Here is a 27,958-nt window from a genome sequence, read left to right as displayed (position 1 = left end):
CCGGAAGCCGCTCCCCTGTGAGGCTGCGGACTCGAGCGGCGGCCGCAGGTCCAGGTCTGTATATGAGGCGGGCCCGGGTCGGGGAGGGGGTTGCCTGGCGCCCGCGCCTCTGCTGACCCGCCGCGCCTCGGGCTGTTTGTCTTTCTCTTCCTGCAGGCGCCATGGCTGCGGAGCGGACCCGGCCGCTGCGAGGCTCTGGCGGCCCGAGCGCGCCTAGTCGGTGTGAGCCCGGCGCGAGGTCCCGGGCCCCGGGGCGCTCGCTCAGGTCAGTGCCGCGCGGAACACGGCTCCGGGAGCAGGGGACCCGGGAGCGACGAACGGGTTGAAGGGATCTGGAGTTGATTTTAGAGATGGGAGAATTGAGTCTCGGAGTGACTGCTTCCTAGTGCGTCAGTTTCCTTAGCTGCGAAATGAGTTAACAGTCATGTCCCAGGGCTGCCATGAGTTTGAAAGATGATGAAGTGTGGAGAGGTGGTTTATGAAGTATAAAGCGCTGTACTAATGTGAGGGACTGCGCCATAATTGTGGGTAGGCCATGGAAACAGGTGTGTATGTGTAGTGCTGTTTGCAATAAAGATAACAAGGTTAATGCTGAATAATGATGGTAATCGGCATTTCTTGTAGGCTTACAGTGTGCGGGTACTGTGCTAAACGTTTTAAGTGCATTATCTTGTTTATTCCTCTTAAAAACCCTTGTAGGGTTACCTGTTCGTGGTTACCTTTTATAAGTGAGGAAACTGGGCTTGAGATCGGTGAAGCGATTTGCCCAGGGTCACCCAGCAACAAGTGGTGTTGCAGAGCCCTTATTTTAGAAACACTATTTGTATTCTTTCAAAGCTTTTAAAAATTCATCTTAAAAGTGAAGGCGGATTTACATAGAACGGATATTCACACGGTTTTAAATTCATAAAGGGACCCTCATCCCTATTCCTCAGCCCTCCAGCATTCTCTGGAAGCAGCCAGTGTTACTAGCTTCTTGAATATTCAGAATATAAGTAAGTAAGTTCATTTAGATAAGTTCAGAGCCTCTGTACTCTTAAACTGCTGGCTATACTTAATAAGAAAAGAGAGGGAAGATGAAGCCAAGGGCAACAAGTGTCTTGCTTTCTCTCTTGATTAGGCCGGGTCCTGAGGGAGGAGAGGAAAATGCATTCATCATGTTTAATCGAGAATGTTGTATCTTTAGTAAGACCTGGGAGTATAGGTTTGGTTTGGTTTTGGTTTTGGAGGGTGGGGGCTGGGAAAGATGTTGCACCTGCTCCTTCCTGTGGGACCCTGGGACAGTCACTCCACCTTTGGGGCCATAAATTTCCTCATTTATTAGTTAAGAGCAATTCTGATACCTTCCACGAGGTTGTGAAAATCAAGTGAGGTAATATCTATAAGTAGTACTTTAGTCTGTCAAACCAGTACAAAGATGAGAGTTGCCTAAGGGAACATAGGGAGTTAATGGCAGAACCAGAGACCAAACCCAGGTCTCCCATCTCCCAGTTTAGGAATCTTTTCATCATCCACCTCTTTCAGAGGTTTGTGCTTGTTACTATTGAGGGCAGAAGGGCAAGCTTGATGTTTAGTCTTAAGTGAGGGGGAAAAAAAGGACGAGACACCATGGAGTGTGGAGAGGGTGGAGAGAAAATGCACCTGGTGGGAAATCATAGCCTCAAGTCAGTAACTGCCCTTAATTATAAAATTAAATTCCCAGTAAGTTTGAGCACTTGAGTTTTTTGGTCTGTATATTTTAAGCCATCTTAAGATAAACTGTGGTAATGTCATAGGGTTGAAAGGGATGTTAGTGGAGCTTTCCTGCCAGGTATTCATAGTAATAAAACTTACAAGGGCTCTGTGCTAGGCATGTCCCTACTCTGGTCCTGATTCTCACAGCCCTCAAGGTGAGCTAGCTTCCATTTTACAGATGACAAAACGGAAGCTTAGAAGTTAGTTGAACATGTCCATGATCACAGAGGAAGTGGCTGAATCAATAAAAGTTTGACTGCTCCAAAGCATTTTCATTTACCTCATTCTGCCTCTGTATCCAGCTGTCCTTGACCATTCCCAGTAATGGGAAGCTCACCACTCCGGAGGCAGCTGTTCCATTATTGGAAAGCTCTGGTGTTTTAAAAGCTCCTCCTTCAGTTGAATTGAAATCCCACTTCCTGAAGTTTTCCCCGTGGGACCTTTGCTGCCAGTACATGATATTCCTAGAGGCTCTCTAAGAGTTCAGTTTAGACCTGTGACCTTAAGAAAGTTCTCTCCAGAGTCAGTTCAATTTTTTAGAGAAACAAAAGCTGATTTTTTTTTAATAGTGCATTCTGCAAAGTTAATGGGGCCTGCTTTATTTTAAAAAGATGCCTTTTTCATGACAGTGAGAGATGAAGAACTGGAAAAGAGTGTCCCGTAAAGGGTTCAGTAGCTTAAAGGGCAATTTCTAATGTAAGAGTGGGAAGAAAAATTCTTATTAGGAGTTAGGAGAGTGTATAAATATCAAAATTGGCTGGGTTTTTAAAGGTGCTCGTTGGAAAACTCGTCCCATAATCTCTGTAGTGTCACGGGTACATTGATTTGGCATGCTGTATGATGTCTCTTAGTTATTTGGCAATGATATTGTTTTCATGGGTATTATAAATTTGCGTTGTGTCCATTTAAATGACAGTTCATCTTACATAAATGTCAGCGTTTCTGTGATGGACCTGTGGCATACCGTGTGTGTGTGGCGGTGCAGGTGAGATAGAGGAAGCCCCCCTGCTTCTTCACTGTAAAAAATGATGCCTGGGCAGATGTTTTGGTTGTTTTTAATTGGCCAGTATTAACTAATTAGCTGTTATGACATTTTGTGAATGTCCACAGAAACTTTTTTTTTTGTCTTGCTGTGAATGATTTTTTTAAAGTAAAACTTTTCCAGAAATTTTATAGATAAAAGGTTGTTAGGATACAGAAAAAGGAGGAAGCTTGTTATTTTGGTTTTTTGTTTGTTTGTTTTGTTTTGTTTTTTGGCTGCGCCGAGTGGCTCGTGGGATCTTAGTTCCCCGACCAGGGATCGAACCCAGGCCTTTGGCAGTGAAAGCGCAGAGTCCTAACCACTCGACCGCCAGGGAAGTCCCAGGAGGCTTGTTATCTTGTGTTAAGTTGATAAAACTTTTGGTGAAATCATCGTTTTTTCGCAGCCAAGTAAATCCTTAAATTAATAAATCCTACCTAGCCCAAACCCTGAGGGTTAAAGTCCATTCACTGTTCAAAAATATTAGACAACAGATGATGTGATTGGAAGAGGTTTATTTGCTTTGACTGCTTTTTGTCTAATAACATTCCCACCAAATTTGATATTGGGAAATTAATGAAAATGATTTTTACATACCTTAACATTAACAAAGTTGGACAATTAGATCTGGATATTTGTGTAAACCTTGATCTAGGTGACATATATGGAAAGGAGTTTATTTTCCTCTTCTAACTTAATTTGGACATAAGGTTTTTTTTTAAATAAATTTATTTATTTTATTTATTTATTTTTGGCTGAATTAGGTCTTTGTTGCTTCGTGCAGGCTTTCTCTGGTTGCGGCGAGCGGGGGCTTCTCTTCGTTGTGGTGCGAGGGCTTCTCACTGCGGTGGCTTTTCTTGTTGCAGAGCATGGGCTCTAGGCACACGGGCTTCAGTAGTTGTGGCTCGCAGGCTCAGTAGTTGTGGCGTACAGGCTTAGTTGCTTCTGGCATGTGGGATCTTCCCGGACCAGGGCTTGAACCCTTGTCCCCTGCATTGGCAGGCGGATTCTTAACCACTGCGCCACCAGGGAAGCCCTTAATTTGGACATAAAGTTTTTAAATTAGTGTGATAATCTGATGGGAAACTGAGGGATCAGATTAGAAGGAAAGTTTTTGTTCTTTTTTTTAATCATTGAAATGTTTCAACATATGAAAATAGAATTAAAAACCTCCATGTACCCATCACCCAGCACTAATATCTACCAACATGGCCTATCTTGGGAAAGATGGTTTTTACGTGATTTGCTTTATTTTTTGTTCTCTTCCTGTTAGTTTAGTCCCCTTGTTAAGAGTGTGTTGACACCTTGACATAGTATGTTTTGCTGGATACTTGTAAATTTTTTTTGTTGTATTTAGCCCTAAAGGGGAAGGTGGTATATAATCAGGCTCAGTGCTCCCAGATTCTATCACCAGGTTGCAGTTCTGGTGGTAGCTGGCTTCAGAGAGAGACACTTGGTGTGTTTAGAAGCGTACTGATCTTGAGAGCACTGGCTTTCAGTCTGCTCTGTTGGCTATAGGCAAATCACTTACCTTCTCTGACCTGCAGCTTCCTCATCGGCAAAGTGAAGATGATGATCCCTTTCTTTGGGTGTTTTTTAAGCATCAGAGTTACTAATTTGTCTTATTTGTGCAGGCTTCCAGGACCCTCATGGCTCTGTGGGGGTACATGAGGTTAAGAGTTGTCACCAGCTCATATGAGGCTTATAAAAACAGACTATGTAAGGCCAGATAAGGCCTTTGGTAATTCACGTTATAACAGGCAGTGCCATAAAGGAAGTGGAAGAACCAGAATACATGAGCCGTATAACTTACTGCATCTGCTTATCTTTCTTCCCCAAACCTTTTTGCCTGAATATCTATTGCAAAAGCCAGTAGTCAGTTCTGTGATTCTAGTAACAGGTCACGTTGTACCTAGCATGATGACCAATGTCTCAAATTACTGCTCCGGAGACTTGTTTTCTGGTTGTCACATCCTTGTGCTTATTTTTGTGATTTTAGTGCCCAAATGGAGTGTATTAAGGAAATGGTATTATGATGGTTTTGATGGGGGTTCCATTGTATAGAATACACTGTTTCATAAGGAATGAATACTCTGTAAATCTTTTACTGTGGAGATGCATGTAGCATGTGCTAGACTCCAAAAGGAGCAAATCACGCACACACCAGCATAAATTTCATTGAGTTATGTTTTGAGGTCATGATTTGTTAAAGTATGATTTCACAAATGTATTTTCTTTTGTGTGCATGGAAAATTTTCAGATAAATACAGTGTATTAACTGTAAAGTTGTGATGTAACTGAGCATAATGTTGTAATGCCAAGTTTTTTACACTAATTTTTAATACTTCATTTGTTAGCAGTCTTGCTTGAACGGTCATTTTGAGCAGAACTAATACAATATTTTGATGTGCCACAGGTAAATTTTTCCATAACCTTATGGAGAGAAAGGACTTTGAGACATGGCTTGATAACATTTCTGTTACATTTCTTTCTCTGACGGACTTGCAGAAAAATGAAACTCTGGATCACCTGATTAGTCTGAGTGGGGCAGTCCAGCTCAGGCATCTCTCCAATAACCTGGAGACTCTCCTCAAGCGGGACTTCCTCAAACTCCTTCCCCTGGAGCTCAGTTTTTATTTGTTAAAATGGCTCGATCCTCAGACTTTACTCACATGCTGCCTCGTCTCTAAACAGTGGAATAAGGTGATAAGTGCCTGTACAGAGGTGTGGCAGACTGCCTGTAAAAATTTGGGCTGGCAGATAGATGATTCTGTTCAGGATGCTTTGCACTGGAAGAAGGTTTATTTGAAGGCTATTTTGAGAATGAAGCAACTGGAGGACCATGAAGCCTTTGAGACCTCATCATTAATTGGACACAGTGCCAGAGTGTATGCACTTTACTACAAAGATGGACTCCTCTGTACAGGTAAGAGAGCCTGGAACTTTTTTTTTGCATTTCATAGAGTGTAGTCTTACAAATAGAACAAAATACTCCTCAGGCTTGAGAATGGCAATTGTTAATTATATAAGATATCTATAATGGCATTATCCCTCCATCCCTGACTGGTTTTTTTCCTCTTTATCCTTTTTCACTCTGAGAAGACAATTATTTTTATAAAATTTTATGAGAAGAAAGCTCCAGACATTTTTTTAAACGTGATGTGTGTCAGAAAGCTCTACTTGTTTCTGTGCTTTTCTTCCATGTACAGGCCTCCATGTTGGGTTTTTTTTTTTTTTTTCTATCAGCTATGATTTTAGGGGAAAAAACAGTAGAAAAGTTGCAAATAGGTCATTTTGGAAGAATTATGTAACCTCTCTGTGTTTGTTCCCTTGTCTGTAAAATATGGAAAAGGAGATATTTCTGTCTTGCTCTAAGATCCTGTGATGAGAAGAATTAGAAGAGTTTGGGCATGGGAATGAAGACAGTTGGGTATTTTAAAACTAAGCAAGTAGTTAGGTAACTTTTTATAACAAATGTAGTCATTAAAATTAGAATTATGTGTATCTTCCAATTATAATGGGCATGTGTTTCTACGTGTGATTATAATTAGTGCCTATGTTTTAGGCAATACATTTGGATAGGTGTTGTAAATAATTCTCAAGCAAAGTTTAGAATGGCTCTAGGCAGTTCTTAACCAGTGATAGCAATGCCTATTCATTTCCATCATATATAATATATATAGTATAGGGATACTCCATGTTCTGGATGATTAGAAATCATCCAGGATGATTTCTAATAAACACTTGAGTATTACCTAAATTACATAGTTGTCATTTTTAATAGTATATACTGTTCCTTTGTGTAAATATATCATAATTATTTAGCTATTTCCATATTATGCATATTCAGGTTCTTTCTATTTTTATGAATATTTTTGTTTGCATTATTTTTTCCCCTTGAATTATTTATTTGGGGCAGGAGCCTCAGAGTAGAATCACAAGATCCAGACTATGAATAATTTTCTAGCTCCTCTTAAATGTCCTTTCCAGATATATTGGACTGATGCTATGCCCACAGCAAAGTCTAAAGTAACCTGCTTCTCCCTCAGAGTCCTACCAGACTCAGTTTTAATATTTTTAATAATTAAGAGAGGTATGATTTCTCAATATTGTTTTAAAATGTCATTTCTTTATTCATTGAGGATGTACATTTTCTCACGTGGTGACATTCTCTGAAATGCTAGACACTTTGTCAGTTTTATAAAATAAACATTAAATTTAAGGCATTTCATGGTTTTGTTTGTTTGCCATCCTGAAATTACTCCGTGCTTACATTATTTTACCTGTCCTCTAAAAAGCCTGATTACTGGAACAACATCATTTGTTCTTTTACACTTTGATGTACTTTTCCAGCTGTGGTGATGGCTTTTCAATATCCTTTTCGTGTCATGATCACCGGCAGGTAATTTTTTTTTAAAGATTAAGATGCCGTATTGCCTTTGAGCTTGGCATTTATTCACACTTGGGTCAATACTGGCAGTTGACTCATTTTCAGAACCAATTCCAGCTCTTTTTTTTTTTTTTAATTTCTTGTTAAACTTCGCATTTAAAATGCCGTAAAACCTGTTACTTGGCACAGAAGTAAATGGAATACATTCACTGAATTCCTTAACTACCTAGACAGTTAATATCTGCAGATAACTGTGGACCCAACCCTGCACTTTAAGATTATTCTCCAGGTGGGTCTATATGCTATGTTATTTTTAGTATGATTAAATTCACCAGGTTGGCATATGGAAAATTATGCTTTGTTTATTGAAAATGATCCAAAGCATTAGTTTAAAGCAGCATTCCTGGGACTGTTACTAGTGAGAAATATTTGTTAATAGAATTAAACATGTGTTTGTATCACTTTGTTACTTAAGAGCTTGTATTTTCACTGTGGTTGAATTGGGAAATTCTGAATTTGGCAATAAATTTACAGTGACTCTCAGATTAGCCCTTAAGCAAGCAATAAAACAGTATTACCAAAAAGATCGATAATGCTAAAAATTAACATGGTATGGATTGAATGAGGTAGTTATTCTGCTTATTTCTGAAATGGTAAGAAAGGAAACTACTGTGCTTTGTGCTGTTCAGTAGGTATTTATTTATAAAATGCCTACTGTGTGACAGACTGTGTGAGGACATGCATAGCTGAATTAGAGCAGTTCTTTCTGCAGAGAACGTACACACCGGGATCAGGAAGGTAACCTGATTAAGTAAAAGTCTCCGTGTGAACTGTGGCTAATAAGAAAACACTGGAGTGGATAGCTGCTGCTCCACTGTAGTAAATTATTGCCATGTGGGATTCAGGCTCAGAGTTGTCAGATCTGACTTTTCAAGAGAAGCCCCAAGTCTAAATTTTTGTGAAATACCCTCGTTTTTTAAAAAGTATTAATTTTTAAGTATTATTCAGAGTTTTAAAATATTGTGGTTGGGTCATATTCAACCTATAAGTGGCTGTGTTGTAACCTCTGGCTTAACATTCGAATGGGAAAAACGAGAGCTATAAAAGAGGTATGATCAAATGTTATATTTAACTAGGCTTACTGTGATGAACATTTCACAGTATATACAGATACCAAATATTACATTACACACCTGGAATTAATGTTATATGTCAATTATATCTTAATTAAAAGAGAGACCAACCAAAAAAGTGATACTGTTGAATTATATGAGGGAATAAAATTATATAATTGTTCAGAAGAAGGAAAGATTTCTTCCATTTGGGAAAGTAGAACAGTGTTTATGTTGGGTCTTGAAGAATGTATAGATTTTTGGAGAGTTGAGATACACAGGGCTTTCCAATAGGAATTTCAGCATTCGAAAGGGCCAAGCATGAAGCATGGAGGATGAAAATAAAGAAAACCCATATTGGCTGAAATCTTAGAATATAATTAGGGAGAGACTCCTAGAGTATAATCTGAAGAAATAGGCTTGGGCTGTGTTTTCACAAGGCTAGAATGCCAGGAACATGTATTTGGACAGTTTTCTATAAACTATGAAAGATTTTTGAGCAGAAAAAGGGCAGAGTTCAGAGCTTTCCATTTCAGATAAACTAGTGTTTCTTGTTTCTGTCAGACCCAGGTCCTCTTTTGATGACATATTTTGCAGTACTCTCCTATCATGAAGTAAAAATCATGGAAGTAACTTATCTATAAGTACACATTTTAAAAATCAATATAATACCCAAACTTTGATCCAGAGGAGAAATAAGAGGACTGTGATTTAAAGTAATACATATTGAACACGTGCTCAAGCGTGGCTTAGAAGGTGGTAATCAGATGTTTACACCTATGTGTACTGTTACTGTGAACATGACAGCTGTGAATGCAGAATGTTGTGTTTGTGTCACAGATATCATCTGTGACACCATCTTTTCAAATGGTGAAAGACTCTTAGCAGAGTTCCCAGGAAAGTACGTCGTTCCTCAATTTATCTGGTAGTTACACTCATAGAAAATTAGGTATACAGTTAAACTGCTAATACTCTTTGTAAAACAGATTTTAGGTTCAGTCAGATAACTAAGATTTTCACTTACAAATATCTGGCAGAACCTTACGGAATGTCATACAGAATACAGATTATTTTTGTGCTCTGCAAACATTGCAGGATGTCCAGCATTCCTGGACTCTGCCCAGTAGATGCCAGTAATGTCCTCTCATTGTGACAGTGAAGCCACCCTAGAAATTTCTGAGGTGTTCCCCCTAGGAGATGATACTAATTCTGTTGATACCCTTTGACATAGACACATCTTGCGCTTGCAATTTAAATGACTAGTCTTGCAGTTTAGATGAGCTTAAAAAGGTCTAGATATAGGATAGTAAGGGTAGAGATTTTTAAAAGTAGCAGTTGCAGAGAAGAGCAGCTATTGAAATAGAATTGACAGGATTTGGCAATGAATCGGGTATGTGGTAAGGAATAGGGAGATTTCAAAAATGGCTGAAGGCTTCTAGCTGCGTGTGTAACTGGGAAGATAGTAGTAGTAGTAAAAGAATAGAAAATGAAGGGATAAATTCAAGAGGTTAGATGGAATTCAATTTGGGATGAACTGAATTCAGTTGGACGTCTAAGTGGAGATTCCCACAGTATCTGGAAATGCTGGGTGAGAGCTTTGGAGAGTGCTCAGGGCTAGAGAGAATGATTTAGGAGTTAGTCACATCACAGCTATGGCTGTAAGTGAAATTTTAAAAGGAGATGGAGAGAGGAGAAGATAGAGCATAGGGGGATCCTTTGAGTGTGTACTCAGAGAAAGGGGAGAGGTAAAGAAACAAGGGTAATGAAGAGAGTTTCAAGAAGGAGAATGAAAGTTGCCTGACTTGAAGAGGCACTGGTAAATGTTTATTCAGTTGCTTAACAGAGTCAAATAACTCAGGGGCGGTTTGAGAGCTGAGATCTGATTCTACCAGTTAAATATTTAAACTTAACTCGATAAGATAGCTTACTCTGTTTGGGTTACGGCTCATTTTTCTGCTTACCTTTGTTACATTACCCATCTCTGTAATTTTTATATCAAAGATTGTTTTCTGAGTTGAGAGGGCTTTTCCCCCCCTTTTATATAAGGAAAAATAGTCTACATTTAGCCCCCTTTCACTTTCCTCTACACTGTATCATTTACAACCTCTTTACCCAACCTGATTGTTTTCTGATGTTTATTAGGGTGTAAAACTGAATGGCCTCATGTTTTCCTATATAAACTAGTTTAAATAATTAATTTAGATAATCTCCTTCCCTTTTTTTATCAGATTGTGGTAAAGTATATGATTTATCATTTTAACCATTTTAAGTGCATTGTTGTGCAGGCATCACCACCATCTATCTCCAGAACTTTCAGCATCTTCCCGAACTGAAACTGTACTCATTAATCAATGACACCCTATTCCCTCCTCTGCAGCCCCTGGCAACCACCATTCTACTTTCTGTCTCTGAATTTGACTACTCTAGGTACCTAGAGTACCTAGAGTAGAATCTTATAGTGTTTGTTCTTTTGTGACTGACTGAATTTCACTTAGCATAATGTCTCCATGGTTCCTCCATGTTGTCACGTATGTCAGAATTTCCTTCCTTCTTAAGGCTGAATAATAATCCTTTGTATGTATAGGCCACGTTTTCTTTATCCTCCCTCCTAGTTTATAACTGGCCTTCCTGCTTCTAGTTTTGCTCCCCTTCAAACCATTTTCTTTGATGCAGCCATACTGATCTTTCAGAAATGCACATAAGTTCATAGTTAAACATCCTCCCGACCGAGTTCTCCAGCCTAACCTTGCCACTATTTCCCAGTCATACCGAACTGTTATCAGTGTCCACGTTTTAGGCAATACATTTTGACAAGCATTGTACATAATTCCTAGGTAGCTTTTAGAATGGATTCAAGTAGTTCTTTATGAATCGACCCCAATGCCTATTCACGTATATTTATGTAATATATAGGGATATTTAATAGGTGCTTTAATAGTTATATTCCAGCGATTGGTAAACCACGAACTGCAGGGGCTGGATCCAGCAGAGTGGAGTAATTACCACAGAGACTCTAGGGCTCAAAAAGCCTAGTATATTTACTGTCTAGTCTTTTACAGAAATTTTGGCTGAGCTCTGGCATATACTGCTTTTTTCGGTTGGGGAGAGGGTGCTGATTACTTTATTCATCCTTTAGATTTCAGCTAGCTAATACCTGAAAGTTTGGGGGTTTTTTTAAGCCATGAAATTCCTTCTTCCAACAGTCCTACAGCACAGCCCGGCTTAACAGCAGAGTAGAGGATATAGCTGTGGAGCCAGTCGCTCCATCTCCTGAGGCATGTTCGTGGAGCACCTCGATGTTGAGGTGCACGACTGTAAACTCAGTGGAGCTTCACCTGGGGCGCTTTCTCCTTTTATCCCCCCTTGTATTTGCTATGGGCTTTTGTACTGCCCACCACTTACTGTACTGAATTATTATTGTTTGTTTAGCCTTTTTGTCTTCATAGGAAGACTAAGCACCATAAGAGCAAGAGCCCTGCTTGACACACAAGTTCTCTAAAAATGGGTTGAATGAATGAATGAATGAGACCCTGGCTGAACACTGGCAATAATTCAGAACCAAGCTCAGATAGGATCTGAAATGATTTCTTTTCCTGCTTTGCTTCCTAGAAATATAGTCACAAAATGCTGACTGGACCAAAAAGCTGAGAGGACCTTAAAGATTATCTAGACCTGTGCTGTCCAGTGTGGTAGCCACTCAACATGTATGGCTTTTGAGCGCTTGAGATACGGCTAGTTCAAACTGAGATGTGAAATAGGAAGTACTCACTGGATTTTGAAGACTTAGAATGTAAACTATTTCATTAATTTCTATATTGATTACATGTTAGATGATAATATTTTTGGCATACTGAGTTAAAAATATTATTTTCCCTGTTTTGTACTTTTTAAAATAAATTTATTTATTTTTGGCTGCGTTGGGTCTTCATTGCTGCGCGTGGGCTTTCTCTAGTTGTGGGGAGCGGGGGCTACTCTTCATTGCGGTGTGTGGGCTTCTCATTCGGTGGCTTCTCTTGTTGCGGAGCACGGGCTCTAGGCGGGCAGGCTTCAGTAGTTGTGGCACGTGGGCTCAGTAGTTGTGGCTTGCGGGCTCATAGAGCGCAGGCTCAGTAGTTGTGGCGCACAGGCTTAGCGACTCTGTGGCATGTGGTATCTTCCCGGACCAGGGCTCGAACCCATGTCCCCTGCATTGGCACGCGGATTCTTAACCACTGCGCCACCAGGGAAGTCCCCTTTTTTTGTACTTTTTAAAGTAGATACTAGAAAAATTTAAATTGTGTATGTGTTTTGCCTTATATTTCTATTGGACGGTATTGTTCTAGATCATTGGTTCTCAATGCATTGCTAATACATTAGAATCACCTGGCAAGCTTTTACAGTAATTAGATCCTACCTCAGATGTTCTAAGTTAGAATCTTTGAAGATAGGGCCCTGCACCTGTGTTTTGATAAAGCTCCGCAGTAGATACTGATGCCTCATATGCCCACTGAAAACCACCAGCCAAATCTCGCCTTTCATTTTATAGAGAGGAAACTGAATCCTTAAATAGTAAAATAACAACAAATATAGTCTTCATTTCAGTATGCTCTCATAGGGTTTGCCCCAGTTGAAATTCATACTCTGCCTCTTTCATAACTGATAGCTATTTTTCCATTGTCTGAAACAGTGGCTCTTGATCAGCCCTTAAAGGTGGCATTGTGGCTAACTTTATTTAGTCATTTAAACTTTTAGAAGACTGATCAGTTGGTGCTTTTCCAAGATACCATGTCCTTATTACAGGGACTACATTTTTGTAGCTTCAGAATGGTTTTTTCTTTGTCAGTTCTTGTTGTTTTTTGGCTGCTCTGTGCAGCATGCGGTATCTTAGTTCCCTGATGAGGGATCGAACCTGTTCCGCCTGCAGTGGAAGCACAGAGCCCTAACCACTGGACTGCCAGGGAATTCCCTCTTTGTCAGTTCTTATTCTTACTTTTATACAGGTAAATTGTGAGACATGTGTTCATCGTTAGGATTTTAAATGTGATTAAGACAAAGTCCTGAATTGTCACCATAATCAGTATAATATTCTCACCAGAGGCAGAAGTAAAACCTACCCTCTTTTCTGCAGAATCTTAAGAGGCTTTACAAGCTCTTTGTTGAGTTGTTGTGAACATCTGAGAATAATTTATGTCTAGTTTTCTTTGAAGTTCCTTCACATATTTCAAGATGGCTCAAGAAATTAGCAGTTAGCCTTTGCAGAAGTTAACCAGTGATTGGAGGCTTATCTATGATTTGCCTTAGAGTAGAACATGTTCCAGCAGACAACTTTACTATTCACCATTCTTTATTTGTTCAGAATTGTTGGGTAATGGACAGGCATGCAAGTGCACACATCCAGTCATAGGTGGTACCCACCATTTTGAGCTTAAATCAGAGAGCTCATGATAGCCAAAATTTTGGGAAAATTTACCAGTGGAAGCACCAAGGGGTGCTTTAGTCTAACACCACGCTATAACCTGCAAAATTAAGGGAAAAGGACTAAACCAAAAGGCTTGGATTCAGTCCCAGGGCTGTTAACAGTATTCTGGTGACCCAGAGCAAGTTGTGTTACTGTCTCCACGCTTTGGTTTTCCCAGCTATTAAGTGAGAGTGCTAGAGGAGGTGACTGTTAAGGTTCTCCTTTAAGAATACCATGGTTTGGGGAATTGATTTTCCTTCTTTAGTGTTTGTTTTCTTACTAACCTCCCTGTTTCTCTCTTGAAGGGTCAGATGATTTGTCTGCAAAACTATGGGATGTGAGCACAGGGCAGTGTGTTTATGGCATCCAGACCCACACTTGTGCAGCGGTGAAGTTTGATGAGCAGAAGCTTGTGACAGGCTCCTTTGACAACACTGTGGCCTGCTGGGAATGGAGTTCCGGAGCCAGGACCCAGCACTTCCGGGGGCACACGGGGGCGGGTGGGTTGCCTTTCTTCAAGGGTTTCAACAGCTACTTTACCCTCATTCCTTAAAGCCAGGAGCCAAGAATGTGACCCCTTTTTTGTTTTTAAATTTAACCTGTCTTTCCCCCAATTTCCTTCTCAGTCACTACAGTTAATCCCTTTATTCAAGTTACTCTTTTTTGGAATTTTCCCCCTAATTTTGCTTTTCCTTGGCCCATTTTTTAACTCTTGTGTCCTTTATACCCTTATGCTAGGAGAGGCAGTTCTTCTTTTCCCCTATTTTATTTATATCCTATTGAACAGTCAGCCCCCTCTGTTTTGATCGATTCCATACCTCCAAATTGAGTAAGTGCTACACTTGTAAATTCAGTCCACTTTATTTGTGGAATTAGGACTGGAAATCATTTGGAGTGACTATACAGATTACATCAAATTGGAGCTTGGTTGACAATAATTTTACAGCAGCCTTAGTTTGTAAAAAACTGGTCATTTGAACATACCCTTCAGATCTGAGCTTCTCCCTCTGCTTCACTGTATTTTGGAGCTCTGTGCAGAAATCATGTTGATGTAGTTCCCAGCCTCTTGTGCAGCTGCTCCCTTCTTCCTTTCTGCCCTTTACCCACTGCATTAGCCCCTGAGAATCATAGTCTATGCTCTTGAGACACTTATGAGCAGCCTTCCTGGACTCCCTAAACAGGTTGAGTTTCTCTGCTGTAGGTTTCCCAATATGTGTATTAACACTTATCATATCAATACAAGTAAGTATGATAACCTTGTTTCCCCACCAACCTGTAAGCTCCAGAAGGACAGGGATCCTGCGTGTCTTATTCACACTTAGGTCCTGAATTCCTTGCACCGTACCTGGTACTCAGTAATTCTTTAATGTAAACCTAGCTGTTTTATGGCAAAAAACCAAGTCCCCTCCCCCATTTTGTTTGTCATCCTGTACATTTTTCTTCAGCCTTCTCTGCTACCACTTGTTTGTTGTAGAAATTAATATTTTGAAGGTATATGATTTAACATGGAACTTATATATCAAACTGAGTGTAATATTCCACAGTGTCCAGGGTTGTACATTGACTTCCAGGTGATTTTATACCTGGTCAGCTTTGAGAGCCCTGTTCTAAAAAATTTCCTCTTTGCTGTTCCCTGGACATTGCTGTGGCTTTACTTAACTCCATGCCTTTGCTGTTCCCTCTACCTGCAGTATTCTCTTTCTTTTCTTGATAAATTCTACTCATCCTTCAGGGCCCATCTCCAATATCGCCTCTTCCCTGAAGTCCTCCCTGATACCCCTGGGCAGAGTTAGTCATTCTCCTTGGTGTTTCCCTAGCAAGAGGTAAACATTTATTTATTTATTTTTTTGGACTTCCTCTTCCACCCCTCACTTAGTCTGAGTTCCTTAAAGAAAAGAGCAGTGTCTTCATCTTAGGGTCCCCAGTGTTCCTTTAGAGCTTGGCAGGCATTTAAAAACAAATATTTGAGTACTTGCTATACTCAGGCACTGTTTTAGGTGCTGGGGATAGAGCTCTAAAGAAAATCAGACAGTTTGAGAGAATGGCTCAGTCTGACCTTTAAGATCTTTGTTCTCTTTTTCTCATTACACTGGCTTTTCTTGAGTATGGTTATTGTTTTGCAGCTTATACTCTTGACGTTTTGTCTTACTGCAGTAAATAGTACAAATACGAGTTGGTCCACTTACGTTCTGTTTTTCCGGCATAGGCTAGATAAGTTACGTGTAGTATCAGGCAGGCAGTCCTGAGAAGAAATGCCATTATCTCCTACAATGGTTTACCTCTCACTCTGAACCTAGTACAAGTATAAGAGATGGCACTATTCCAGGAGCTTTTCATCCTTAGAATTATAAGCTATGATAATAATAAGAATTTTGAAATGGATACATTTTTTAGCATAAAATTGCTAGTTGAGAAAGCATCATTCCTACAGTAGTTCTGGTTGAGAAATTATACAGTTGGGCAGCTAGGGAGGATGAATGTAATTGAACTCTACTATGAAGGACCCACAGGCAAAGGCGTATTTTAACTTTGTGTGTGTTGTATATACTAGTGTTTAGCGTCGACTACAATGATGAACTGGACATCTTGGTGAGTGGCTCTGCAGACTTCACTGTGAAAGTGTGGGCTTTATCTGCTGGGACGTGCCTGAATACACTCACCGGGCACACAGAATGGGTCACCAAGGTAGGAAGACTTACAGAAGAAATGTTGACATCAGTCTCGCTGAGGGTGGGGAAGCTGGGGGTGGGATGGAGGATGGTAGATGCCTCCTCATAAGTGGTAGATGAGTCATAAGATGGGATAGATAAAACCACAAAGCATGATGGTGTATAACAGTGGCCAGCATGTAAAAGACACTCAGTAAATAGTTTAATGAATGAGTGACTTATGGACATGGAAATATGCCCAGAATATATTAGGTGGGTAGAGGGAGCAAATAAAACAGGTTACTTACAAAAAACTATGTAGAGTATGACGACAGTTTCTAAATGTGTTTTTGCACTAAAATGTTGAAGATGATTATTTCTTGCGGAATTGAGTACTTTTTTCCCTTTAGGATAAGCATATTTTTAAATCAGAAAAGTAATTTTCATTTTAAAAAAGAAAATGCTTGCGAGAAGTGGAAGAAAAATGTACAGGCTCTTTAAAAGAACATTGTGCTGGTTTCTAGCCACTTTTATTCAACATATAATTGGAAGTCCTAGACAGAGCAGAAAAAGAAAAAAAGGGATCCATGTTGGAAAGGAAGAGGTAAAGCTGTCAGAATTTGCAGATGCATGGTATTTTGATGACTCCACCAGAAAACTGTTAGAACTTGTAAACTACATGTAAAGTTACAAGATGTAAAATCTATACACAAAAATCTGTTGCCTTTCTGTACACTAATAATGAACTATCAGAAAGAGAAATAAAGAAAACAGTCCCATTTACAATTGCATCAAAAAGAATAAAATACCTGGGAATAAGTTTAACCAGTACATAACAGAAAGACCTGTATATTGAAAACTGCAAGGCATTAATGAAGGGAATTGAAGTAGACACAAATAAATGGAAAGGTATTTCGTGCTCATGGATTGGAACAATCGGTATTGTTAAAACGTCCATACTACCCAAAGCAATCTGCATATTCAGTGCAATCCCTATCAAAATTCCAATGGCATTTTTCAAGGAAATAAGACAAATAATCCTAAAATTTGTATGGAACCACAAAAAACCTCAAAAAGCCAAAGCAATCTTGAAAAAGCACAAAGCTGAAGGCATCATGCTTTTAAACTATATGACAAAGATACAGTAGTTAAAACTATGGTATTGGCAGAACAGACACATAGATCAATGGAACAGGATAGATAGCCCAGAAATAAACCCACGTATATATGGTCAATTCATTTATGACAAAGGAGCCAAGAATATACAATGGGGAAAGGGCAGTGTCTTCAATAAATGGTGTTGGGAAAACTGAACAGCCACCTACAAAAGAATGAAACTCAACCACTGTCTTACACCATACATAAAAATTAACTCAGAATCGAATAAAGATTTGAACTTCTTAACACCTGAAATCATAAAACTTGAGACTAGAAGAAGAGATCGTAAGCATCTTGACATAGGTTTTGGCAATGATTTTTTGAATCTGACACCAAAAGCAACAAAAGCAAAAATAAATAAGTGGGACTACACCATACTAAAAAGCTGCACAGCAAAAGAAACTTAACAAAATTACGAGGTAACGTACTGAATGGGAGAAAATATTTGAAAATTATATATCAGATCGGGGCTAATATCCAAAATAGATAAATAAGTCATACAACTCAATAGCAAAAACCAAACAATCTGATTTAAAAATGGGCAGAAGATCTGAGCATTTTTTCAAAGAAGACATATAGATGATAAATGAAAACAACAACTAACAAGTAAATGAAAAGATGTTCAACATAATTAATCATCAGGGAAATGCAGATCAAAACCACAATGAGGGACTTCCATGGTGGTCCAGTGGTTAAGACTCTGCGCTCCCATTGCAGGGGGCCCAGGTTCAATCCCTGGTCAGGGAACTAGATCCTGCATGCCGCAACTATAAAAAAGATCCCGCATGCTGCAACAAAGATCCCACACGTGGCAATGAAGATCCCACATGCCACAACTAAGACCCAGCACAGGCAACTAACTAAATAAATATTAGGGGAAAAAAACCCACAATGAGATATCACGTCATACTAGTTAGAATGACTATTATCAAAAAGACAAGAAATAACAGGTGTTCGTGAGATTGTGTAGAAAAGGGAACCTTTGTTCACTTTTAGGGGAATGTAAATTGGTGCAACCACTATGGAAAACAGTTTGGAAGTTCCTCAAAGGATGAAAAATAGAACTTCCACATGATCCAGCAATTCCACTTCTGGGTATTTATCCAAAGAAATTGAAAACACTAACTCAGAAAGATACATGCACCCCCATGTTCATTGCAGCATTATTTACAATAGCCAAGATATGGAAACAACCAAAGTGTCCATAGATGGATGAAGGGGTATATGTATTGAAATATTATTTAGCCGTAAAAAAAGAATGAAATCTTGCCATATGTGACAAATGGATGGACCTCAGGGGCATTATGCTAAGTGAAGTAAGACAAAAAAAGAGGCAAATACCATACGATCTCTCTTATAGGTGGACTCTACAGGGGAAAAAAAAGCCAAGCTCATAGATACAGAGAACAGATTGGTGGTTGCCAGAGGCCGGGGTTGGGATGTGGGGAGTGGGAGAAATGGGTGGACAGTGTTTTTTTGTTTTTTAGTTTAAATAAATTGGGAAGAAGGGGAAGGAGGAAGGAGGAGAAAATAATGCTTGTAAGAAGTGAACCAAAAATGTACAGGATCTTTAGAAGAATGTTGTGATGTCTTCTAGTTTTCGAAAAAACGATTGCTGTGAGAATCAAAAGCCATGTAAACAGTGGAAATGCCATGCAGAAACACTTTGCTTGAGTTTATCATGCTATTCTGTGAGGGGCTAAAGATGCAGGAGTGAGCAAAACAGACCCAGGCTTGATGCGAATGTTAGTCTAGTAGGAGGAATAGTTATTAGTAGTTTCAGAAGTTCACAAATTGTGTTAAGTGCTATGGAGGAAAAGTGCAGGGTCTAATTCATTTTGATTCAGGTAAAGCTTTTAGAGAAGGGGCCAAATGTGAAGAATAAATGGGAGGTAACTGTGTAAATGGCGTGTTTCAGAGGGTGCCGTATGTGCACAGGCCCTGGGGTGGGAAAGAGCCTAGAACATTTGATAAGCTGATGCCCTGGAAGGCCAGCGGAGCTGTGCTGTAGTTCGGGGAGGTGTGGGAGAGGGGCCATCATGCACGCTTTACTAGACCTCATTAAGGATTCTGGATTATTGTAAGTATAGTAGAAAGCAAGTGATGAGTTCTGAGCAAGAGTCTGGTGTGATTTCATGTTTTAAGATAACTGCTGGGCTTCCCCCGTGGGGCAGTGGTTGAGAATCTGCCTGCCAATGCAGGGGACACGGGTTCGAGCCCTGGTCTGGGAAGATCCCACATGCCGCGGAGCAACTAGGCCCATGAGCCACAACTAAGCCTGCGCGTCTGGAGCCTGTGCTCCGCAAGAGGCCGCGATAGTGAGAGGCCCGCGCACCGCAATGAAGAGCGGCCCCTGCTTGCCGCAACTAGAGAAAGTCCTCGCACAGAAACGAAGACCCAACACAGCCAACAATGAATAATTAATTAATTTAAAAGCAAGTTTAAAAAAAAAGATAACTGCTGAGTGAAAAATGGGTTACAGTGGGGCACAAGTGGATGCAGGTTGGCCAGTTAGGCTTTTGCAGTAGTCTAAGCAAAAGAGACCCACGGCTTGGACTTGGGTGGCAATAAAGAAAGAGAAGGGCATACACGAAGGATGTGTCTTTAAGGTAAAGCCAACTGAACTTACTCATGGGGAACAAAGAAGAAGAAAGAATCTGATGACTAGTGGCTTTTAGACTGGGTGGGTGATTGTGTGAGAAGACCAGTAATACCACCGAACTGAACACTTAAAAATGGTTAAGGGCTTCCCTGGTGGCCTAGTGGTTGAGAGTCCGCCTACCGATGCAGGGGACACGGGTTCGAGCCCTGGTCTGGGAAGATCCCACATGCCGCGGAGCAACTAGGCCCGTGAGCCACAACTACTGAGCCTGTGCGTCTGGAGCCTGTGCTCCGCAACGAGAAAGGCCACGATAGTGAGAGGCCCGCGTACCGCGATGAAGAGTGGCCCCCGCTCGCCGCAACTAGAGAAAGCCCTCGCATAGAAACGAAGACCCAATACAGCCAAAAAATAAATAAATAAAATAAATAATAATAATCTCAAAAAAAAAAATGGTTAAGATTCTACATTTTATGTTATGTGTATTTTACAACAATAAAAACATTGGGGAAAAAAATTCTGTACTGGGTGCATTCAATTTTAAATAGAAAAGTTATATAATACAAGTTGGTGTTATGTTAAAAACAGTGGGCTTGGGGCCAGGACACTGACTGAGATGTCTTAGATAAGTTACTCTTCCCTTCAGGGCCTGAGTTTCATCATCTGCTAGATGTTCCTGTGAGTACTAAATGAGATGATGGGACAGAACCCAGCAAGGTGCCTGGCACTCAGTAGCAGGTCTGTCAGTTTCATTTGAATCTGCAACCCAGGCTTCTGAATGAGTGAGCCTGGCCTCCCCTCCCACTTTATGCTTATTTATTCCTAAAATAACCAGAAGCTAGTGTTTACAGATTATCCCACATGCTAATGGAATGTTAGCTTCTATTACATTATTATTTTCTTTGTTTTATTTCATTTTCACTACAATTATTTGAGATAATAGGTGCCCCATCCCCTATTTTAAAGATGAGGAAACTGAGAAATGAAGAGGTTAGATGGTCCTGCCCAAGGTTGCAGAGTCAACATATGACAGATTCTGGTCCCAAGTCGAGTGCCTTTCCCTTTATGATGCACATGCTTATGAAAACAGGTCCTTTGTATCTACTATGTGAATGGACTTTTTTCTTTCCTATCCCTCACATTTTTTATGAAGTCACGTTTTATAATTTTTAAAGTCAGTCCTAATGTTTGCTTCCAGACTAAAGCTAAGAGTAAATGCTGCCAACATTAGACACTTTTAGGTCTTGCTAATAATCTAAAGAATCTGGTAATAGTAAAACTCTTGGTAAAGGTTAACTTGTGTTATAGTTAACATAGAGTTATAGATTACTCATATACCATATCATTTTGAGCTCTTTTTCCTATTTTAATAGGGGTAGGAACAGTACTAAAAGGATCTTTCTGTAACATGGATATTTATTATTTCTAGGTGGTCTTGCAAAAGTGCAAAGTCAAGTCTCTCTTGCACAGCCCTGGAGACTACATCCTCTTAAGTGCAGACAAATATGAGATCAAGGTGAGGTTTTTTCCCTCCATTACTTTGCCTTATGAAAGAGTGTGGCACGGGGGAATACTTCAAGGGAGGAAGGAATGTCTTTAAGCCCTCTTAAACCCACTGGAAAGAGAATTGTTCATTTTCCTGTGTTCTAGGCAGTTTCTAACTCTGATTTGTAAATGAAGGGGGGAAAAAATCCACAGAAATTTATCTTCGATGCGTTCTTACCTTTTCTTAAGACATATATCTCCTGCTCTCCTCAGTTCTTAGATCTAAAGTATGAAAACATAAACATTTACTTGTGTCATAATAATAGCAATTTGCAAAAAAGTTTACAGAGCACTCTTACATGTATTTTTATTGCATCTTTTAAACTGTTCCATATGGTAGGCACTAACCATCTTCACTGCAGGAACTAAGGTTCAAAGAGGTTAAATATTTCACCCAAGATTACGCAACACATATGTGCCAAATCAGAATTTGAACCCATGCTTCAGATGTAAAACCTGTGGTCTCTCCAGTTTACTTCACTTTGTATTTGACGTCAGCAAACACAGGCCACATTGTTTAAGGACAAGCGTTTCTATGGTGATGTGATCTCTCATCTTTCCTAATTTTCTCTTATCTGTAGATTTGGCCAATTGGGAGAGAAATTAACTGTAAGTGCTTAAAGACGTTGTCTGTCTCTGAGGATAGAAGTATCTGCCTGCAGCCAAGACTTCATTTTGATGGCAAATACATTGTCTGTAGTTCGGCACTGGGTCTCTACCAGTGGGACTTTGCCAGTTATGATATTCTCAGGTAATATTCCCTTGGACCTTTACCTTTAACAGTCTGTTGCAGTTTAATAATAAAGGCAAGGGCTTCCCTGGTAGCGCAGTGGTTGTGAGTCCGCCTGCCGATGCAGGGGACTCGGGTTCGTGCCCCGGTCCGGGAAGATCCCACATGCCACGAAGCGGCTGGACCTGTGAGCCATGGCCGCTGAGCCTGCGCGTCCGGAGCCTGTGCTCCGCAGCGGGAGAGGTCACAACAGTGAGAGGCCCTCGTACCGCAAAAAAAAAAAAAAAAAAAATAATAATAATAATAAAGGCAAGACTAAATATTTCCATAAACCAGTTAGTAACTTGCTTTGGGGAAATGTTTAGTCCATCAGTTCTGTGCTGAAAATCTCACACATAAAAATGTTTTAAAGGCAGTAATTAAATTAGAGTTATATGTTAGAATGTAAAGGGTCGAGATTCTAAGTCTTCTTACTTTGAGTTACTTCCACTTTAAGAATTTCTGAATTTCCCTTCCAGCTTCTCTGGAAAATGAAGAGTTTGGATGAAAAGATCTTTCACATCTCCTCTAGTTCTAATATTTTAAGTTCTACTTCCTGGTCAGTTGAAATTCTGTGTTGAGGGATTGAGTGGCTTTCCGCTGACTAGCAGAAAGAGAAACTTGGAGAAAGTTACAACCTGCAAAGTTTCTCTCCAAAGAAAGAAATAGAGGTCCGTAGACAAATAATTTTGTGATTCACTGTATATCATAGACCCCTCTTGGAGACTGGTGGTATCTGTTAGCATATTGGAGGCTGATGGAAGCCAGTGACATATGGTGATTAAGAGAACCTACTTTGGTGATAAATAAACCTTGGTTTAAGACCTAGTTCTCTTTCTTATGAGCTGTGTGATTTTATGTAAGTTTCTTAACCTTTCTGTGTCTGAATTGTCTCACCTGTAAAGTAAAGGTTAAATGAAATGCCTGTTATGAGGACCTAGCAGACGACCTGACAGGTTTTTATTACTAATAGGTGTGAGAAGTCCTACATAAAGAAACCTGTTTTAATTTGTTTAACCTACTGTACTTCACATGTATTGTGCATAGAGCCCTTGTTTTGAGGAGCACATGTTAACAGCTCACAGAATTAGTGTTCCATAGCATGCTTCAGGAAGTGCTGGCCTGGGGACAGAAACTGAACATTTTCTTCATTGTTTTTATGCATGACTGTTTGAGGTCAGCTTGTATGGGATCTGATCCCACTAGCCCGCAGGACTTTGGTGGGCCCGGTCTCTCTGGTTGTAAAGTTACAACCTCATTTATGTCTTCCTGGAGTTAGACCTACATTTCTAACCAGTTAGATTTCCAAGCTGTCAGAATAATTTCTAGAAATGATTGATAACTACATTTTGACAAAAAAAGACTGGAACAGATACCAGAAAACATTAGTCCAACCTCTTCATTTTATAGATGGGGAAACTGAAGCTGAGAGAGGATAAGGGCCTTGCCCAATATCCCACAGCTCACCCTAGTCCAGCATCCATCCATCCATCCATCCATCTGTGGTTGGATCATCGGGCAGGCATATGCTTAAGGAACCAGCAAGCCAGAGAGAAGGAACTTTTGAAAGAACTTGATTCTTTGCAAAGTAAGAAATTGAAGTACATTTGGCCATGGGTTCCACACCCACAGATTCAACCAACTGAGGATCAAAAATATATTAAAAAAAAAATGTCCAGAAAGTTCCAAAAAGCAAAACTTGAATTTGCCATGCACCAGCAACTGTTTACATAGCATTTGCATTGTATTAGATGTAAGTAATCTAGAGATGGTTTGAAGTATACGGGAGGATGTGTGTAGGTTATATGCAGATACTGCACCATTTTATACAAAGGACTTGAGCGTCCATGCATTTTGTTATCCAAGGGGGTCCTGGAACCAGTTCCCCACAGATATGACCTTAGTCACCGTGGGAAAATCAGATCTTTGATAGTTTAATATTGTTTTTGTTTTGAATTAAAATTTGGGAGAGAGGGGTGAAGAAGCAAGGTGGAATAGAGGTATTATAATGTGATTAATGCTTAGAGTTTGAGAGTCTCTAAAGGTTTGCTTTGATCCTGTATTCTCGTGCTTCTTACTCAGAATGGCATATAGAGTCCAGAGTCCCAGATGAAAGTTCTGTTAATTTTTGATGTTTCGATATACTAGCTGTAACCAATAAATCTGCAAGATTGTTTGCTGCTAGCAAGTACTAAGTTCAGATTTTTTTATTTTTTGAAAAGGGGCTATTTTATCTCTTGCGTTTTCCCCTCAAACATGAACATAACAGCCTCTTTTTGAAATCTTGTACAAATCCTGTGGCCTCAGTTGCCAGGACCAGGTTGCATTCTGTAAGCTTTGATGCTAATTGAAAAGAAAGCACAAATAGTAGCATGTTGCTCCATAAAGCTAAGTTATGGTGCAATCCCTTGAGCTAGGTTATCTCAGTACAGCAGGTGGGGTTTTGTAGGTTTAAGGGCCCAGAGTGCACAGCAGGGACGTCTGTTTACAGTTCTAAAGTAATCAAAGTAGACAGGCTGTGAGCCTGTCAGGACCTGTGTTCTGTCCTGCAGAACATTTGTGCTGGGGTCTTTGGAGTCAGCTCAACTTCCTCAGGCTTAAGTCCTGTCCCCTAGCCACTCTGTTTTCCAAGTTTCTGGTCATTTTCTGCTTGTGTTGATGATGTGGGACTTACTAGACTTTCCTGCTGCTTCCCCCAGTTTCCTTTGGCTCTCTCTTGTAGGAATTTGTATTTTCCCATGCTTACTGCACCACTTCTCTAGTCATTAGCAGATACTTACTTATTTAACCTGTATGTTAGGCACTGTGATGTACACTGGGATACTTAGCAAACTTGTGGAAATGACTACCCAGGGAAGGCTGACTAAATTAAACAGCTGACTACATTCAGGTGTTTTCATGGTTGGGATAAGAGCAACATGGTTCAGGGTACTTTGAGACCCTGCCTAGTTTGAGGAGTAAAGGAAAGCTTCTTTGAGGAGGAGATTGGGGCCGAGCTCTAAAGGATGAGTAGACGCATTTCACTAAGCGCCAGGGGCGAGAGTGCAGCGAGGAGCATTGTAGACGCGAGGGCAGAGTCTGCTGAAAGGCCCTGAGACCCCAGAGCCTGGTGCCTTTGAGTGACTGAAAGAAGGCCAGAGTGGCAGACGTGCCTGCAGTAGAGAGCCATTGAAGGGTTTAAAAGTTTAAAATAGGATTAGATTTTAGTGTGAGGTTGACTGATTGGAAGGGGCCAAGGGCAGACGTGGGGGCACCCATTGAAAACTCTTGGTAGCAGTGCAGGCAAAGGTGATGTCCTGGGTCAGAGTTGGGGCAGTTCAGGTAGTAGTGAACAAATTAAAGGAAAGTTTAGGAGGTAAAATCCGTAGATCTTGGTGATTGGATTTGTGGTTTGAGATTTGCATGGTTGCCATGTCTCCTAGCTTGAGCAGCTGGGTGAATGAGCAGGCAGGGAAATGAAGAAGAGCCGCAGGTTAAGAAGGGTGTTTGGACGGTTTGAGTGTGAGGAGCAGGTCTTACTCTGCACTGCCAAATCCCCTCCCTTCCTGATACCAGACTAAAATCTGCTCCTTTGTAACGGTCTTTCCCTTTGACCTTCGTTCTCTCTGCTAGAGCGCCTAATGCCTGGCCTCTCACGCATCCTTCACTATTGGAAGGCGATGATCGTGTATAGCTTCCCTGTCCCTGCCACTTTGCTTCCTCCCCGCCTCAAGCTCATATTCTTCAGCTGTTCCTTGCTTGTCCTGGTCACCAGGCCCTGTCCCTTCTGATTGACATACACTAGTTGGTAGTGTCCTTGTTAAGATGTAGCGTAAACTGGAGTCTCACCTAGGCTCAAATATATTGTCACAGCAGAATTTGTATATCCCTTGTCTTATAGCTCTTTTCCTAGTGCCTCCAAAGAGGACAGCAACTTTTCGCCTTACTAAATGTGCAGATAAGAGAGACGGAGGGTTTGTTTCGTTTTGTTTTTTTTCATTTGTGTTCCTGTTTGGCAAGGTCCCTCCCACTTTCTGCCTTTGTCGTCGATGTTTTAGGAACTGCCAACCTGAGAAGGTTAAGGCTGTCCTCCCAACTCTCACAGTTTTCTCTAACTTATTATCAATCTATTAATAAATGTTTCTGAATTATTTGGGGGAACTTCATATATTCAGCCTCTGCCGTTCTTAGAGAGGAACCTGTGTTTGCTATGTGCCGAATAGAGAAGCACTGAGTCTGAGTCACTTGGTTTTTAGTCTTTGTTCTGGGCTGGGGCAGGTTCCCCTAGGCCAGTACCATCGGCCCTCCATATCCGTGTGCTCTGCATCCATGGATGTGGAGGGCCGGCTGTACTACGCCATTTTATGTAAGGGACTGGAGCATCCTCGGATTTGGGTATCTGAGGGCGTCCAGGAACCAGTCCCTTTGGATAACAAGGGATGACTGTATAGTAGTTTTTACCTAGTGGTAAGAGTGAGTGTTACCCTTTCGTTCTGACTGGTAACTAACTAGTTGTGAATCCTTAGCCAAATTATTTACCCTGGCTGTACTTCAGTTTTCACATCTTAGAAGTGAGAGTATTAAACGAGATAATCTGTAAGATCCTTTCCAGCTTAGATGGGCATTTTGTGCTTTTATAAATATTCATCTCCTTATATGCCTATGTTATATTCCCTTATCATTATGAAGGGCTCTTCTCCCCGGCCTTTTTTCTAAAGGAGGGTGAGCTCTTTGTCCTCATATTTTCCTTTTTATAAAAATGTTTTGTTTAACTCTAAATTTGCTGCTTGAATTTTGCATTGGTTTTAAATTTCTCCAGAAAAGATTACAGTAGCATAAACAGAAGCACAGGTGCCTTCTGGTTCATGTTTATTAACTCTCATCCTTGTAGGGTCATCAAGACTCCTGAGATAGCAAACTTGGCCTTGCTTGGCTTTGGAGATATCTTTGCCCTGCTGTTTGACAACCGCTACCTGTATATCATGGACTTGCGGACAGAGAGCCTGATTAGCCGCTGGCCTCTCCCAGAGTATAGGAAATCCAAGAGAGGCTCCAGCTTCCTAGCAGGCGAAGCGTCCTGGCTGAATGGACTGGATGGGCACAATGACACGGGCTTGGTCTTTGCCACCAGCATGCCTGACCACAGTATTCACCTGGTGTTGTGGAAGGAGCACGGCTGATGACTGACTTCGGGCGCCGGGGCTGTGGGTTTTGAGTGCAACCTCTGTGGCAGCCGACTGCATGAACCAAAGTTCTCACCTAATGGTATCGTCACGCAGTGCACAATCATTATCTCTGTTTGCCAGGGGACCAGGGCTCGGGGTCGGGGAGGGCTCATTTTGTTGACATACACCGCAGCATGCTGATGGGGTGCACCGTTGACTTCATTCGTACTTAGTTATGTTGGTCAGTATAAGAGGCTGCATTTGGGGTTCATCTTTCTTGAATATTGGTTTTAAGTAAAGATATTTAAATGGCTCATTAATCTGCTAATTGGTTGCCTATAAAAACACATTCAGTCTATTATTAAAGCTTTTTACCATTGCCTTTTTCCCTTTTGAAGTTG

At 40.6% G+C, this 27,958-nt stretch overlaps 1 protein-coding gene across 2 annotated transcripts; it reads left to right on the top strand.

Moving 5' to 3' along the window:
* Nucleotides 1-27,937, top strand: FBXW2 (F-box and WD repeat domain containing 2). 2 transcript variants are annotated; one of them, XM_065878970.1, is made up of 8 exons: nt 1-54; nt 157-265; nt 5,172-5,681; nt 14,000-14,194; nt 16,246-16,379; nt 21,529-21,615; nt 22,226-22,395; nt 27,284-27,937. In XM_065878970.1, exons 3-8 carry the CDS (start codon nt 5,192-5,194, stop codon nt 27,570-27,572), a joined length of 1,365 nt encoding a protein of 454 aa, XP_065735042.1. In that variant the 5' UTR covers nt 1-54; nt 157-265; nt 5,172-5,191; the 3' UTR covers nt 27,573-27,937. The 2 variants fall into 2 exon arrangements, with proteins under 2 accessions (XP_065735042.1, XP_065735043.1); XM_065878971.1 differs by lacking the exons at nt 1-54; nt 157-265 and having other exon boundaries at nt 4,986-5,681.
* Nucleotides 27,938-27,958: the final 21 nt, after the last annotated feature.

The sequence above is a fragment of the Phocoena phocoena genome, chromosome 6 (genome assembly GCF_963924675.1).
Source record: "Phocoena phocoena chromosome 6, mPhoPho1.1, whole genome shotgun sequence".
NCBI classification, from domain to species: domain Eukaryota; kingdom Metazoa; phylum Chordata; class Mammalia; order Artiodactyla; family Phocoenidae; genus Phocoena; species Phocoena phocoena.
Note: the sequence above shows the minus strand (reverse complement) of the source record. Positions and strands in the feature narration are given on the sequence as shown.